The sequence below is a fragment of the Ips typographus genome, linkage group LG5, assembly GCF_016097725.1.
Source record: "Ips typographus isolate SLU linkage group LG5, UJ_Ityp_2.0, whole genome shotgun sequence".
Classification (NCBI taxonomy): Eukaryota; Metazoa; Arthropoda; class Insecta; order Coleoptera; family Curculionidae; genus Ips; species Ips typographus.
Window position 1 is genome coordinate 5,997,903 of NC_138426.1, and position 14,424 is coordinate 6,012,326.

The 14,424-nt window shown below is 37.7% G+C and overlaps 2 protein-coding genes across 3 annotated transcripts in view; both read right to left on the reverse strand.

Annotated features, from left to right (window-relative positions):
- Positions 1-4,102, reverse strand: part of LOC145728886 (cilia- and flagella-associated protein 69-like) — a 47,382-nt gene extending 43,280 nt beyond the window's left edge. Inside the window, exons 1-2 of one of the 2 annotated variants that reach the window (XM_081979402.1) lie at positions 4,044-4,102; positions 3,815-3,981 (exon numbers count right to left, since the gene is read on the reverse strand). In XM_081979402.1, coding sequence (XP_081835528.1) covers positions 3,815-3,964 — 150 coding nt within the window. In that variant the 5' untranslated portion in view covers positions 3,965-3,981; positions 4,044-4,102. The other variant, XM_081979403.1, reaches the window with a different exon arrangement.
- A 5,322-nt stretch (positions 4,103-9,424) lies between these two features.
- LOC145729322 (odorant receptor 30a-like) lies at positions 9,425-10,414 on the reverse strand. Its single transcript, XM_081980035.1, has 5 exons — positions 10,093-10,414; positions 9,942-10,041; positions 9,792-9,890; positions 9,586-9,741; positions 9,425-9,525 (listed from the first exon to the last, which is right to left on the reverse strand). The coding sequence occupies exons 1-5, from the start codon at positions 10,362-10,364 to the stop codon at positions 9,469-9,471; spliced, it is 684 nt and encodes a 227-aa protein (XP_081836161.1). The 5' UTR covers positions 10,365-10,414; the 3' UTR covers positions 9,425-9,468.
- Positions 10,415-14,424: the final 4,010 nt, after the last annotated feature.

A 14,424-nucleotide genomic window follows, 5' to 3' on the forward strand; every position in this document is an offset into this window, starting at 1 on the left:
ACATGTTGAGCTGTGGAATGACATCACATTATCGTCTCCTCGAACGCAACCATAATGTGTGTCTGTCTGTATTTCTCCTAATGTGTAAGAGAGAAATGATATTCTCTGTTGTCTGCTAAGTTTTACTAAGTTTGAATGAAGTTATGTTTTGTGTTTGGTTTTAATATGCGCTTGCGGTTAGCTAAAAATTTGTGTGCGTCTTTTTCCTGACTGATGCCTAATAAATATTTAATTGGGAAAATTTTACGTTTTACGGAAAAGCAAAAGAAGTGTCCAATCAAAAGGAAAATTCAGGTATGCAAATAATTGTTAACAATCTAAATAATAACTGTTCCGTATACCAGGTGTCCAAGAGCACCCTGGACATAGGAGATTAACATGGGAAAACGGTTTTAATTTTTTTGCGCATGAACGGGGTTCATTTAATGGAAAAACGCGATAGATAAAAGTTGTAAAGCACGTTTTCGGCTATCAACTTGTAATTTTCAATACCGTAAGGTTGACCATTGAGACGCAAAACGGCTCTAAAATTCGGAAATTTTAAATCTCGTGCCAAGCGGTTGTTAAGTAAAATTCATATCGCCGTCATTCTCTAATCAAAACATTTAAAACAAGTTTATTAAAGTAATAATTTTGAGTTACTACCCACATAATGCAAAGAATATATAATATGACTTGAATATGATATAACCTCATTCAATGTCTCTACCCAACTTATTTACTTAGTAGCAAAGTTCTTTAAGAAAACACTGGTTTTCTTGCAAATATTTAATGAGGACGACCGGATCACCTATCTCAACCCTCTTCATAACACTACCAAACGATTTAAAGTGATGAAAATAGTGGATAATGAAGCCGTATCTTTGAAGATAAGTTTCCTACTGTACAGGGACAACAACAAAGGGGCCAAATTCTTCCTTCAAAAGTGATGTGATTTAGCTTCAACTTCATGAACTATCATCAGTGAGGGTATTCATCAGTGTTGTACCTAAAACTTAAAATGATTCAGTTTTGATATCTGACTTAAATCTCAAAATTTGATCTGACTGTGAAATGTGAAGAATCTTAAACTGGCTATAGAGTCTCGGCAGCCCTTCTAGGAACAGAATATGGACTTACACAGTCAAATTATCAGTCAGAGGGTGAGTGGGTGAACCTTTCACTATACAAGCTATGCTAAAAACAACTTTGTCTCACTAACCTAATGTTTGTTTGGATAATAGTGGAGTTTTTGCAGCTGCAACACTACCTGGGGAGTGAAAGTGACACCAGATAGACTATAGTATACTGTACAGGGTACTGCATTTTCGATGGTTTTACGGGGTACAGAGAAAACGGTAATAGATAGAAAAAAAGTAGCATAACGGTTCCCGGTAGAAGTTTTCATGTAGAATTCATTCATGTAGTCAGTTTTTTTCTATTCCGTTTAGTTTCTGACATATGACAGTAAGTTACATTTTTTTTAAATGGAACATTCTATATATTTTTACGTCATTTAATTTTGTTGATTTTTACCTTTTCAACGGTGTATTACAACATATAAGTTTGTAGAGGTTAATCCTGTTATTTTAAAAAAAGGCCGTTGCTAAGCTAAAAAAAGGCCAATATCTAAAATACCAAACAAAATCGGAAATCATATAAACTAACACATCAGAAAATTAATTATAAGTCTTATTAAAAAATCTAAGTAACAAACAGTTCTACCGTCACTTTAATAAGAAAACTGGTCATTTCTATTTTCTATTATTTTTAAGGTAGAAGTTGAAAAAACTGTTTGTAAACGACATGTAACATGTTAATATGAACATAGCCAAATTTTGTTTCGACTGTGGGTATTTTTATACATATTATTTAGCCCTTTTTTGTTAAGGAAACGCTTTTTTTCTAATTACCAAGATTAACATTTACAAAGTTATATGTTTTAATACACCGTTGAAAAAGTAAAAATCAACAGAATTAAATGAACTAAAAATATATAGGGTGTTCCATTTAAAAAAATATAACTTAGTGTCATGTCAGAAACTAAACGTAATAGAAAAAGACGGACTACGCCATTGGATTCTACGTCAAAACTTCTACCGAAACCGTTTTTTTCCTTTTTTGATAACTCTAAGAGCAACTGAAATACACAGGAGGTTTCAAAATGACCAATTTTCAAAAGCATGTGGGGTATGCCCCGTATCTTTGAAACAAAAGAAGTTTGCGCAGCCCACTCTTCGCCAGTCATCTCAGTTCGGAAAAAGAGACCGGAACACATATGCTACTTTTTTTCTATATATTACCGTTTTCTCTGTACCCCGTAAAACCATCGAAAATGCAGCACCCTGTACAACAAGGGTGAACAAGATAAAGATAAAGATATGGACAATTCGCCCGAGTTTTACAGGTTATTTTTTCTACGACTAACTGGAATTACTTTTTTTATTACCAAATTTCAAACAAATAAACACTCAATATTTGAAATGTTTCCGTGTTTACATTATCACTTTTGACGCAGCCAAAGTTTGACCTGGATCCCGGATTGTCACCGGGTGACAGCTGATTAACTTCGTCTTTTAGGTTGAGGTGTTGAATGGATTTGATTCATTGTAAATTGTAAGTTTGCAGCATTTGCTTTATCATATAAATAATAAAGTAATAATAAAGTAGATGTTTTGATTCTTTAATTGAACACTAACTGAAACTTGAACGGCTTGTTCATTGTCTCAAAACATAAGTCAAAATGCAATGTTTTGATGCCAACTGTCAGTAAGGATGACAATCAGAAGAACTATGGTTTACGTTCAAGATTAGCTGTAATTGGTCTATTTCTTTACGCACGCTGAAGACTGTCTGTGATTGGTCTATTTCATATCGCACAGTTGCGGAAAGTCTAGGATTCTGTATTTGTTCAACCGTTGGCATTTGCCTACTTATCCGTTCTCTAAACTGTTGAATGAACCAATATGAAGAATAGAGTAGAATAGTAGAACCCTGTAGAATAGTAGAGTAGAAAAAAAGTATTTTCCTCCCATGAGAGGGAAAGTGCCACCAGTAAAAGTCACACTTTCTATAGACAGTTTGTCACTTTCTTGACAAATTGACAAACATATTTTTAGTAACAACACCTTCTTTTTTAGCCAGGTATTTATGTTGCTGCTTTTTTCATAAAACATAACTTTAGTCGTAGAAAAAATTAGATGAGCAACTCTGGAGTAAACAGCTTTTTGCACCTTCGAACTATAAAAAAAAAATTGTTCCTGGGAGCAAAAGTTGCACTCTCCTCTCCAGTTGCGAATATAACTATTAAATCACTCTATATGACATTCGCTTCTTTACAGTTGTAAACGAACAAACATCAATGTCACATATACGGGGCGCGCTTAAAATTTAATATAACTGTGGTTTTAGTTTTTTTTTTTTAATATAAGACGTCGAAATTTAATAAAATATTGTATAAAACACAAGATTTAATCCTGTTTATGGGAATATATCAACAATGGTTTAAGTCACGTTATATAAATATTATTATAATGGCCTCTCGATCAAAATATATCAAGAGTCATGAGTTCTCCTACTAAAATAAATTGCAGAATAGTGTCATCTAAATATTCAATTATCTAACCAACTTTATATCTCTAAACATAAATGAAATCCCCATACACACACCGATTTTAACCACTTTATGTGCCTAGATATCTTTGACAGAGGTACTTTTGCTTGTTACTGATAAAAATGGAGTTGGTGACGGTGTAGTATAAAAATACTAAAACGAGTTGACTTACCTTTTGTTGCTGTACGCTCTTGACAAATACATAATTAAAAGAAAGGATACAAAACCGCTTTTAGCAATGTAGAAGTAATGTTTCAAAACTCTGAGTTGGTGTCCTGCATCGTGTTTGGTGACTTGATGTTTTAGAATCGCTAAGGCCTTCTTTAATAATCTTGAAGCACTTTCTCCATCCAGCAAGTACAAACAATCCATATTTACTCAGTTAAATTCTTTGAAAATACGTAACAGTCAAAAAAAAAGTCAATTCACTGACATTCTGAAATAAACATACCAGCAAATGAAACAATGTTTCTCGTTTCACTGTTGAACCTGTTCTGGTTACAGGCTAAGAGGTAAAACTGAGACTCGTAAGAAAATCCAATGCCCGTATTTATAAACGATGCTTAGGTCGATTTCAGAATTGAGGCCGCGCATATTCTTTATCTCATCAACTTTACATAAAAATAGACACTGTGTAAGTAGTTACCAAACTTTAGTATTGTTACGGTTTTCCCGTGGGTTTACACACAGTCAATTTAACGCAACAAGAAATAAATTTATTTACACTTCAAAACACTCTGTACAATAATTAATTCAGCTACCAAAATCACTACTACAATTCCTCAATTATTCTACTCTTTAAACTTTACCGCGTTTCCAAATCCACTATTCTCCACCGTCGAAACCGCTTCTTTTATATTCGGCAAACCACGTTCTAGAACCACCGCAAAACGCTTCGCGATTTGCGTCGAACTTCGAAGATGCTTCTCGGTGTATCGCTTTCAAACGGCGGCCTACTTTCACGCGCCCGGCCAGATATAGCGGCGCATCGGATCCATCCCGAATCGAGTGCTTGTTCATTAAGTATCGAGCATAGTAGGCCCAAACCGTAACACTGCCCCCCTCTTAAAGCTGATCGTCCCGATCCGCTTCATCTAGTCCCTGGTATTTCTTGAGTCTGTCCAGATGGACAATTTTCATCTTGCCTTTGGGGCTGCGTTGGACTCTGTACACGACGTCGTTTAACCTTTTTACCACATTGTAATGTCCCTCCCAAACCGGTGTTAATGTCGGTGATTTGCCTTTCTTCCTCTGAGGGATAAACAACCAAACTTTATCGTCCTTCTGGAGCCCTCCGGAATTGGCCCTAAGATCATAACGAGCTTTCATCTTGTCGCTAGGTAGATTCAAACTTTTCCTGACCAGATCATGGATGTTCAGTAATCTTTCTTGCAACTCGTCAACGTAGTTCTCAATGTTCGTGCTTTGGCCTGTTGGAGATCCGAACACCACATCACATGGAAGTCGAAGTTCTCGACCAAACAGAACGTTAAATGGTGACTGTCCCCTTGAGTTGTGGACTGCTGCTCTATACGCCATCAATATCAGGGACTGTGCTGGCTTCTTGATTTGGAATCGCAAACACCTCAGGCCATTTGCTAAAATAATCCATAGGAACAAGAATGTACTTGTTGCCTCTGTTGGTCTCAGGAAAAGGCCCAGCGACGTCTATGGCCAAACGTTCGAATGGCAATCCTATGTTGTACTGCTTCATAGGTCCCCGGGATCTCGTCTGTGGTCCGTGGCTAGCTGCACAAATGGAATATTGTGGACACCATGATTTCACGTCTTGGCAGTAGTTCACCCAGTAAAATCGTTGCCGGATTTTGTCCAAAGTCTTATTTACTACCAAATGAGCACCATTCTTTCGATTGTGCATTTCCTCCAGTACGTTGTCGACCCTTCCTCTGGTAACTACCTGCTGCTTCCTTATCTCTTTTCCATCGGCACTCTCCCAAGCTTTTTTTAGCAAGCCGCCTTCAACCACAAGTGAGTCCCACTGAGCCCAAAGTGTTTTGAACGTCAGGCCTTTGCTAGAGATTTCTTGCCATGCTGGTCTTGTCTCGTTTTGTTCCTTTCTCAACAACAATGGGCCTATGTCGCTGTCTTCAAGTTCATCATTCCTAATTTCATCGGGACTCCATTCATCATCGGTCTTCAGCTGAACCATTCTACATACATGTCAAAATTAAAAAAATAACTTTTCTTTGATATCAATACACTGCCAGACAAGTTTAAACAAATGCAATACAACTGGAAACTATTCTGATGCAACAAGAAACTTTAGATAGCTGTGATCAACGGATATATTAACTGCAATTCTGTCCCAACGCGTTACAGATAGATACTGCATCTATCCTCTCGATCGGGTTTTCGGCCCTTTCTTGGAATTGCAGAAATTACATCGCTTGCGTCATTCCTCCACGTCTTTATGACAGTTGATCCAATAATACCGTTTCCTTATATTTGCCAAAGTCTTCTTTACTCCTAAATGACCCCCACAGCGGCAAACATGTAGTTCTTGTACGACAGACCCGATCCTGGAGCGTGGCAAGACTGACTGATGGATGACACTTTTTCCATCGGGACTCTTCCATTTTCTCACAAGAATGCCCTATCGCAGACGCAATGAGTTCCCTTGTAACCAATATCCTTTGATGATGTGATTACACCCTGCAATTTCCTGCCAATCTGGTCGTAGGCCCTCCTCCAACCATGGTTTAACGACTTTTAAGTCTGCGTCGACACTCTGTTCTATTTCGAGGTCAAAGTTGGCAATATCGTCCAATCGCTTATCTAGTGCTGTAATTTGAAGAAGTCGTCCTTTACTTGTCACTGCCAATTCTTTGTCTTCTCGTCTTTGACAAAACTTACAGGACTTCAGTAGACACGGCCTTCTTGAGGTGAGGAATTTTCGACCATACAAATATGAATGAAAGTGTTCAATGGCCTTGACAACTGCCAACAAATCCTTTCGAATTACGCAGTAGTTCCTCTCAGTTTTTCCAAGAGTTTTGCTGAAATATACTATCACAGCCTTGTCTTCGTCTTCCATGTGTGATAAAACGGCACCCAGTCCATGCTGTGACGCGTCCAAAATAAACTTCCCTTTGTCGCTGTGAAAAGCCAAAATTGGTGCGCTCACAACTCGATGCTTCATTTCCGTAAATGCTTGTTGACATTCCGGCATCCTTACAAATAAACGGTGTCTTCTTTTTGGTTAGCTGGTGAAGCGGCTTAGCAATTTTACCAAAGTCCTTCACAAATCAGCGATAATAGCCACACAATTCCAAAAAGCTCCGAAGGTCATGTTTCGACTGGGTTTTGGCCATTCTGGCACTACCTTGATTTTGTCAGGATCTGTCTGATTGCCATGGGAAGGGACAACATATCCCAAGAATGTGAATTTTTTTTGGAAAAGGAGGCACTTCTTTGGGTTTAACTGCAAGTCTCCGATTGTTCTCGTACAAACTGCAGTGCTTTCTATCGTTCAACCTCATTTAGGTGGCTCCAACTGGTCTCGAGCGCGCTTACCACTGATTCATCAACAGCTCCTTTTTCTTCCTGAATCAGTTGCTTTTCACTTGACAAGTGGCTTGACAAATAAACAATCGGTTCACATGTTCCGATGACATCACCCTTCTTCAGTGTGGTCTTGCTGTCCTGGACATTCGCTACTGGTATAGGCTTCCTGTTCACATTGACGACACTTCGCACAATTAATAGTCCATTACTATGTCCTTGGATTGATGGTTCCACCACGACTGTAGAAATGCCTTTTATTGGTCCTGCTAGGTTCACAAGGTTCACTTTCAGAGAACTGTCTGTATCCGGGGTTATCAGAAATACTTCTTGATTGCCTAGTTTAAGAACTCCATTATCGAAAACCGCCGAGATGGACCCAACTCCCTTCATGACGTCCAATCCCAGGATGAATTCATCCATAATGTCAGCTACTACGACCACCACCAATGGTGTTGATTCCAAGAGTCACTGTCGTTTCTCCATGAACTGGAACTTTCTGTCTATTGGCAGCTTCGAGCACAGGTTTTGCTCCTATGTGAAATTTTGGGTTTGTTACTAAGCCGCATCTTATCACTGATCTTTTCGCCACTGTATCGATGGTAATGAGGCACTTCTGCCCATTCAGCAATCCCTGAACAACGAGACTGTCATTTCCCTTTCTGATCTTGGAGATTTTCATCCTGGGGACTTGTACGTCACTCGCCAAATGTCGTCCCCTTACATTGGCGAATTGGAGTTACTGAACCCTGCTGGTTACTGGTGTCCTTACAGGTAATCTCGCTGGTGACCTGTTGCGCTCATGGTACCGGGATGTAAGTGCTTGACAGTTTCGACTAATGTGTCCTTCTCGACCACAATTATAGCATTTGAATCCACTTCTTGCTTGACGGGTTCGTGATTCTCTATTTTGCTGGGTGTGTAATGTTTGTAGTAATTTCATCATCCCTTCAAGTGTATGAGTAAAGTTTTTATGTCCGGGTTCGTCGTTTTTGTCAACAAACTTGACTTCCCTAATCTTATCCTTTCGAGATGCGATGGCTCTTTTCGCTGCGTCAAACTCCAAACTGTGGATAACCGCTTCGCTGAGGTAGGAAAAGTTACGTAGCAGAAGCGCTTGCTGCATTTCGCTGTCACTGATGCCTGCAACAAATGACTGTACACTGATCTGTTGCACAAATTCTTCAGGTGCACTAAGGTATGCCAGTCTCACCATCTTCTCGATATCCGCGCTAAATTCTTGTAAACTTTCTGAAGGACCTTGTGTACGGCTTTTAAATTGACTCTGGTAGATTTTGCTAAGGTGTTTGTTGCTAAATCTGAGCTCGAACATGTTCATGAGCATCAAATAATCTGGCCGATCGAAGTACGTCCAAAGCTTTCCCCTGTGTGGTTGCCTTGTTGCTTTGTCCATCCGTTTGAAATTGCCGCTGCCTCGAACTGGCGCTTGTACAATTCCCAAGATGTTTCTCCGTCGAAAATAGGTAGTGTCATGGTGGAACTTGATCCGGGCTTTGACTGAACATGGCTACTATTAACTGGTTGTCCTCCCTCTTCTAATCTCTCCAAATATGCTATTATTTCGTAAATTTCATCCATAGCTCTCCGAACTTCTTCTCGAACCACACTGACTTCTTCCTTCACTTTGCACTCCATTTAATTCATTTAGTCCCTGCTGTCGAAAATCGGCTAATCGGATAATAACTGCTATAGAGCTTTCTGATCTTCCTGTCTCTTTTTCAGTCTTCGGTTTTTTTCTTCTTCTTGTCTCTCTGGCAGTCTTCGGTCTTCTTCCTCTTGTCTCTCTCTCACAGCCTTCGCTCCTTTTTTTCTTTCAGTCTTCGGTCTACTTGGACGTCCATTTTCTGTAGTATTGTCTCCAGTTGTTCCTCTATCTTTGCAGTTTGTTTTCTTGTATTCACCATAAAGGAATGTCCACTCATTCCACTTCTGGCAACAAAGGTTACTCAACTCCGGTCCGTAAAATAAGTGATCAATAGTTACTACGTGGAACGATTAAACACTTTATTATTCGGTAATTAACAAACAAACTAACAAACGAAATTAAGAATTAACTAACCGATAAACTCAACTAATTCGCTCAGTCACTATTTAAATACGCCTTAAATACAGGAAAATGCCTGGCTCTGAGTTAACTCGAACTTTCAAGCGCATCTCCGACTCTTCGTGACTCTCTCTCGGTTGCACATTCACTCACACTCATTCACAATCACTTTTCCTAGTTTTTAAATGGAGTATAGTAAAACGCATATGTTAACAGGGAGACGGTTATAAAAAATAATACAAAATTGTAATTTGCACAATATTTATTAAGATAAACATTTATCTGATATTTAATTAATCGTTTGTCTTTTCATTATGCTCACATACGAATATGCCGCTTGAAGAACCTAAAAGTTAGATCAAGTCAATAATCAATTTCTCGATATAAAGCAATTATTTATAAAAACCGATAATCCAGTCTGAGTGGTCATAATTGAGAAATGACCTATGTTAAAGGCCAAAGGCTTCTGTGACCTCATTATAATAAATAGGACGTAGGATTTGCTTTTAAGGCTCAACTCGTACCAATCAGTCCCAAATATCTCTTTTCCTATCAATTCACCCTTAAACAACCATACGTAGGTGAAAAATTTTAATGATAAAAGTTTTTTACCTGAATTTTGACTTCGTTGGCCGTCCAGGACAAGATTAACACTTGAACAAACAGCATTATAAAGTATCCAGAAAAGAAAAACGTTTGAAAGGTTAATTCCTAAAAAAAAATGGTTATTTGACTGCTTAATTTACTTTTCTGGGATTATACAGCTGTTAAGTTCACTGCTGCTGAAGATATGTCCACTGAACACAAAACAAACTCGATCAAAAGTATAGTTCTGGTTTTACTGTTCAAAATTTGGATAAACCTGAAAGGATGAGCATAACGTAAACGGTATTAACCTCAAAAAAATATTTACCGAATTAAGTCCAAGTGTCTCCATAGTATCTGATGTAAAATTTCAGTTTGCTTCCTGTCATCACAGTTTGCAAATTCAATTTTTCTGATCTGAATTCGAAGGACGTGCAATTGTGATGCGGCGTAAGTAAAAAAAGTGGTCAGGAGCACGTGAGTAGTCGCGTGAATCATTACGCTCCAGAAAGCAAAACATGTGTCCAAACTATAGGTTATCGCCAAATGGTCCAGTTTTTTTCCAGGGAAATAGTATGGGTATAAATAATGGACTTCCATGGTGTTGTTATGGGTTTGGTTATATTCGATTAGTTTGTGGTTGCCCAGTATTCCTTGAAATTTGAAAATAACACTATTTGGGTTCGAAGACTTTGACTAAATTGCAACCATGCCAGCTGACTCAAATTATTTTAAGTTTTTAGCGTAATATCCATTTCATATCTTTATAAGACTTAAAATAGGGTCAGAACCCGCGTTTAAAAAAATTTGCTAAGCAAGTTGGGCCATAAGTGATTTACTGGTTGGAGAGTAAAATTCCATGCATGCTTAAGAGTTATGGGAATATTCTCAGTTGATTAATCATATAACTTTTTGTATGACATTTTTCTACACGTGAAGTTGCCTTAGAACATGATATTAAATGGATTTGAATGTCGCAATTAAATTATCAACTATGCATAAATAAGGGCAACATCAAAGAAGCCGCAGCCGAAGTACTTGGAACCCGCCCTATAAACGGATCTAACAAAAAACCTAATAAAACGTCATGGTTTCTCCAAGAAATTAAGGATAAATGCGAAGAAAAGAAGAAAGCCTGTTCTAAGTACCTTGCAACCAGGACACAAGAATTATACGAACAATACAAAAAAAAGTAAAGTCTGTAAAGAAAACACTCGTTAGACGAATTAAGACCAATCACTGAAAATCCTTCTCAAAAAAAATGGAGCTTCTATGGTCTGCAAAAACAAATTTGGCGGTTTATATATAAATCAAATAAAATATAGAAACTGTAAGGGGGTGGAGTCTCACAAACAAAGTTTAGGGTTCTTCACGAGGCTGGAAAGCTATTCCGCTTGGTAAGTCTGGATGTTGGTGGTTTTTCTAACCACTGGCTTCTGATCGTTGTAGGAACAGGTCGCAGGAGATTTGTTAAAGAACGACACTGATTAACGATTAATGTTTTAATGAGGTTTTGAATAGAATTATTAGACTTAGTAGCACATGGCAAATAAAATGAAAAAAAAGAGAAAAAGAGTTCTGGCGTGAGGCGGATGCTACGGCAGCTCAACATGAACTCTTGCTAGCTTGGGTGTTGCGTGCAAAGCGGAATTGGTGGCGCTGCTGTACTTCCGGCTCTTGTATGTATTGATGGTAAAATGTTGGAGGAGTTTTGTTACAAAACTAATTAATAGAGCCTTATTATAAAAAAATCCGGGGTTGAATATCTCACAAAACTGTATAGCACTGAAGCAGACATAATCGAGCGAAACAATACGCCAGATATAATCACTTACGAAACCACACAAATAGAGTGCAAAGATATAGAATTAGTACTTCGATAATTATGAAACAGCAAAAGTCCTGGACCAGACAACATTCACAACGAGTTGCTTAAACACGGTGGACAACATCGTATCCAGCTATCCAAACTGATTAAAAAAATATTTGCTTACCACAGAATTCCGAGACGAGTGGTGAGCAAGCACTCAACATAAGCCTACTTAGTACAACATTGAAACTAACAACAAATTAAACAGTATTATACCTCTGTCAGAAGAACAACAAGGATTCAGAACGGGAAGATTATCTACCGATGCAGTTTTTGTTGTAAAACAGAGCGCAGAGAAATAGATCGAATACAACAAACCAGCCTACACCTGTTTCATAGACCTGCAGAAAACATTTGTGAGAGAATGTCGTATATTTACTTCACAACAAACAACTACACCATAACTTAATAATACCATACAGAGTGTATACAGTGACAACAGGATCCAAGCCAAGATCGATGGGAAACTCACTGACCCAATTCCTGTAGAAAAGGAAATACGGCAGGGCAACTCACTAGCCCACTGCTCTTTAACATAATCGTGGACTAAATAATACAGCTAGTGCGTGGAATTAATGGATACAAAATGGGGGACCGCAATATTACAATACTGTGCTACGCCGATGATGCTGTGCTAGTAGCACAAAACGAAGCTCAATTGCACAGCAAAGTCCTTGCATATGGTAATCTTTGCATCAAAAACAAAATACCTGACAGCAAAACACATAGGCATCGAAGTCAAGTCAAAAATAACAAAACCATCTTGACTTGACCCATAATGACCCACACAGAACAAGAACCAAAAGGCTCCTGGAACCAGCGAGATAAAGGTAATACGAAAAATTACTAGAAAAAAGCTGCTGGACAGAGAACTGAGCGACAATATAAAGGCGAACATGCAAGGTGGCAAACGTTAATGGATTTTGAGCAAAAGGCGTGAATAGGATGAGCAAGCAAGCAGAATGGATGAGGGTAGCTCGGAACAAATTACCACTGGAAAGAAAAAGTACAGGAAAACCACGGAAGGACAATGTTACCATTGATTAAATTCGAAGGCGTTTGGCAATTTCCCTATAATAGAGAAAGAAGAAGAACAAGAGAAACCATAAAAAAGCATTGATTCAGACAACTATTTCTTGGTGGGTTCCATTGCTCCTGTTCGTGTTCGCGCTTCTGCCGTTTTCGATGATTTGATTTTGCTGTTTGTACTATTTTACCAAATCGTTCTGCTTGCAAGCATAGTGTACGCATTGTAGTTTCGTGTTTGCGCTCTTCCTGTTCGGACACGGACTACAATTTTATAAATAGCGGCATTAGTGAACAACAGCGGTCATTGTAAAACAAAACAAAAAAAGTGGCGAAAAGACGGTGTTGTAGTAGTAGAGGTAGTCATATTCTTGATCTCCAAACAATGAAAGGTTCTTCGAAAATTTTTTCGTGTGAACAGAACCGATTTTGAAAACCTAGTTAATATCAGTTTTAGAAAAGCTAAGGAACTAATGGCAATAACGTTAAAACTCAACTATGTTCCCGCTCACGGGATGCATCCTTTTGATGCATGCTACCGAAGAGAACAGTCGAAACATGTGTTTTAGGTTGTTGCAAGCACGCAAACCACGACAAACTGCCTAAACACGACGAACATACTTTTTGCGTTGCAGACACTACTTGTTTTGCAAACAATGACAATGAAAATGAAAAATGTAATTTTTAATCTATTTTTTCTGGAAAACAGCTGATCATCGACATGGGATATGATGCATAAAATCGCAAAAACATATAAATGCAAGGAGAAAAAATTGGGGAATTTTATTTGATAATGTCAACTTGAAGGTTGTATCATAATTTGGAAATACTCTACATATATGTTTATTTTTTTTAATATGCATTTGCGGTTGCCTTTGTAAATTACTAAAATTTTGAAATAGTTTAGACCAAGCCAAATTAATGCCCTTATTACATTATTTTTCAGTTGTTCAAATTTATAACCTCTAGATAATGAATATGTTTATAAAGAATATCAATCACACTGTTCTGAGTCACCGAGCTCTGGGAGCTCCTGACAATGATAACTAAATTGGAAACAAGTTGGGCAAGGTAACATAATCCAAGAAGTGTTTGTGGAAAGGACTGTGATATTCATTTCTGAAAGTGTGTTTAAATAAAACATGAATAAAAGTTTTAACATGTATCAAATAAAAGGTTTGTCCTTGTCGGGTTAAAACAATATCTTCTTTTAGAGCCAGTTAATTGCAGTAGTAATCTCAATTTAGTTTAGTTTCTTAATTTTTAAATCAACGTACCAGTTATAACAAACATGATGACAGTCAGATAAGATGTTACCAACTGACAAATACCATATTTGGTGGACATTTTTATGTATTTGAAGTAAGCCAAGTTGATTTCCTTATCATTGGTCCTCCAAATCTCCTCCTCTGCCTTGATAACAACGTCTAACAAATGTAGAATTTTATTTCTACTGCAAATCATTAATCTAGTTAATATCCGCGTTTCAGTAATTAGCAAACCGATATTGGTTATAACATAGTCCACATCGTTGTCCATAATTATTAATCGAATTAGTTCGACCACAATCAGTATATAAATAAAATAGAAAAACATTTGTGGTATTATTTGATAGATTGAGTAAACTTTTTTAATTATTCGCTTTTGGTTCACTGGTTTGTTCCATAAACCTGCCAATATTAAGCAGATCTTAGCCACTTTTATAAACTGTTCGTTATTGGGCATCATATTGGACATTTAACAATAAAATTTTCCTTTACTGTG

Bases quoted from the DNA above. Each gene is read 5' to 3' on its own strand.
- LOC145729322 (XM_081980035.1), bottom strand. From the start codon at position 10,364: ATGGAAGTCCATTATTTATACCCATACTATTTCCCTGGAAAAAAACTG. The intron at 9,742-9,791 runs GTAAAAAACTTT...TGGTTGTTTAAG, and splicing joins CCAACGAAGTCAAAATTCAG to GGTGAATTGATAGGAAAAGA. The intron at 9,526-9,585 runs GTTTTTATAAAT...TCTAACTTTTAG, and splicing joins CCACTCAGACTGGATTATCG to GTTCTTCAAGCGGCATATTC.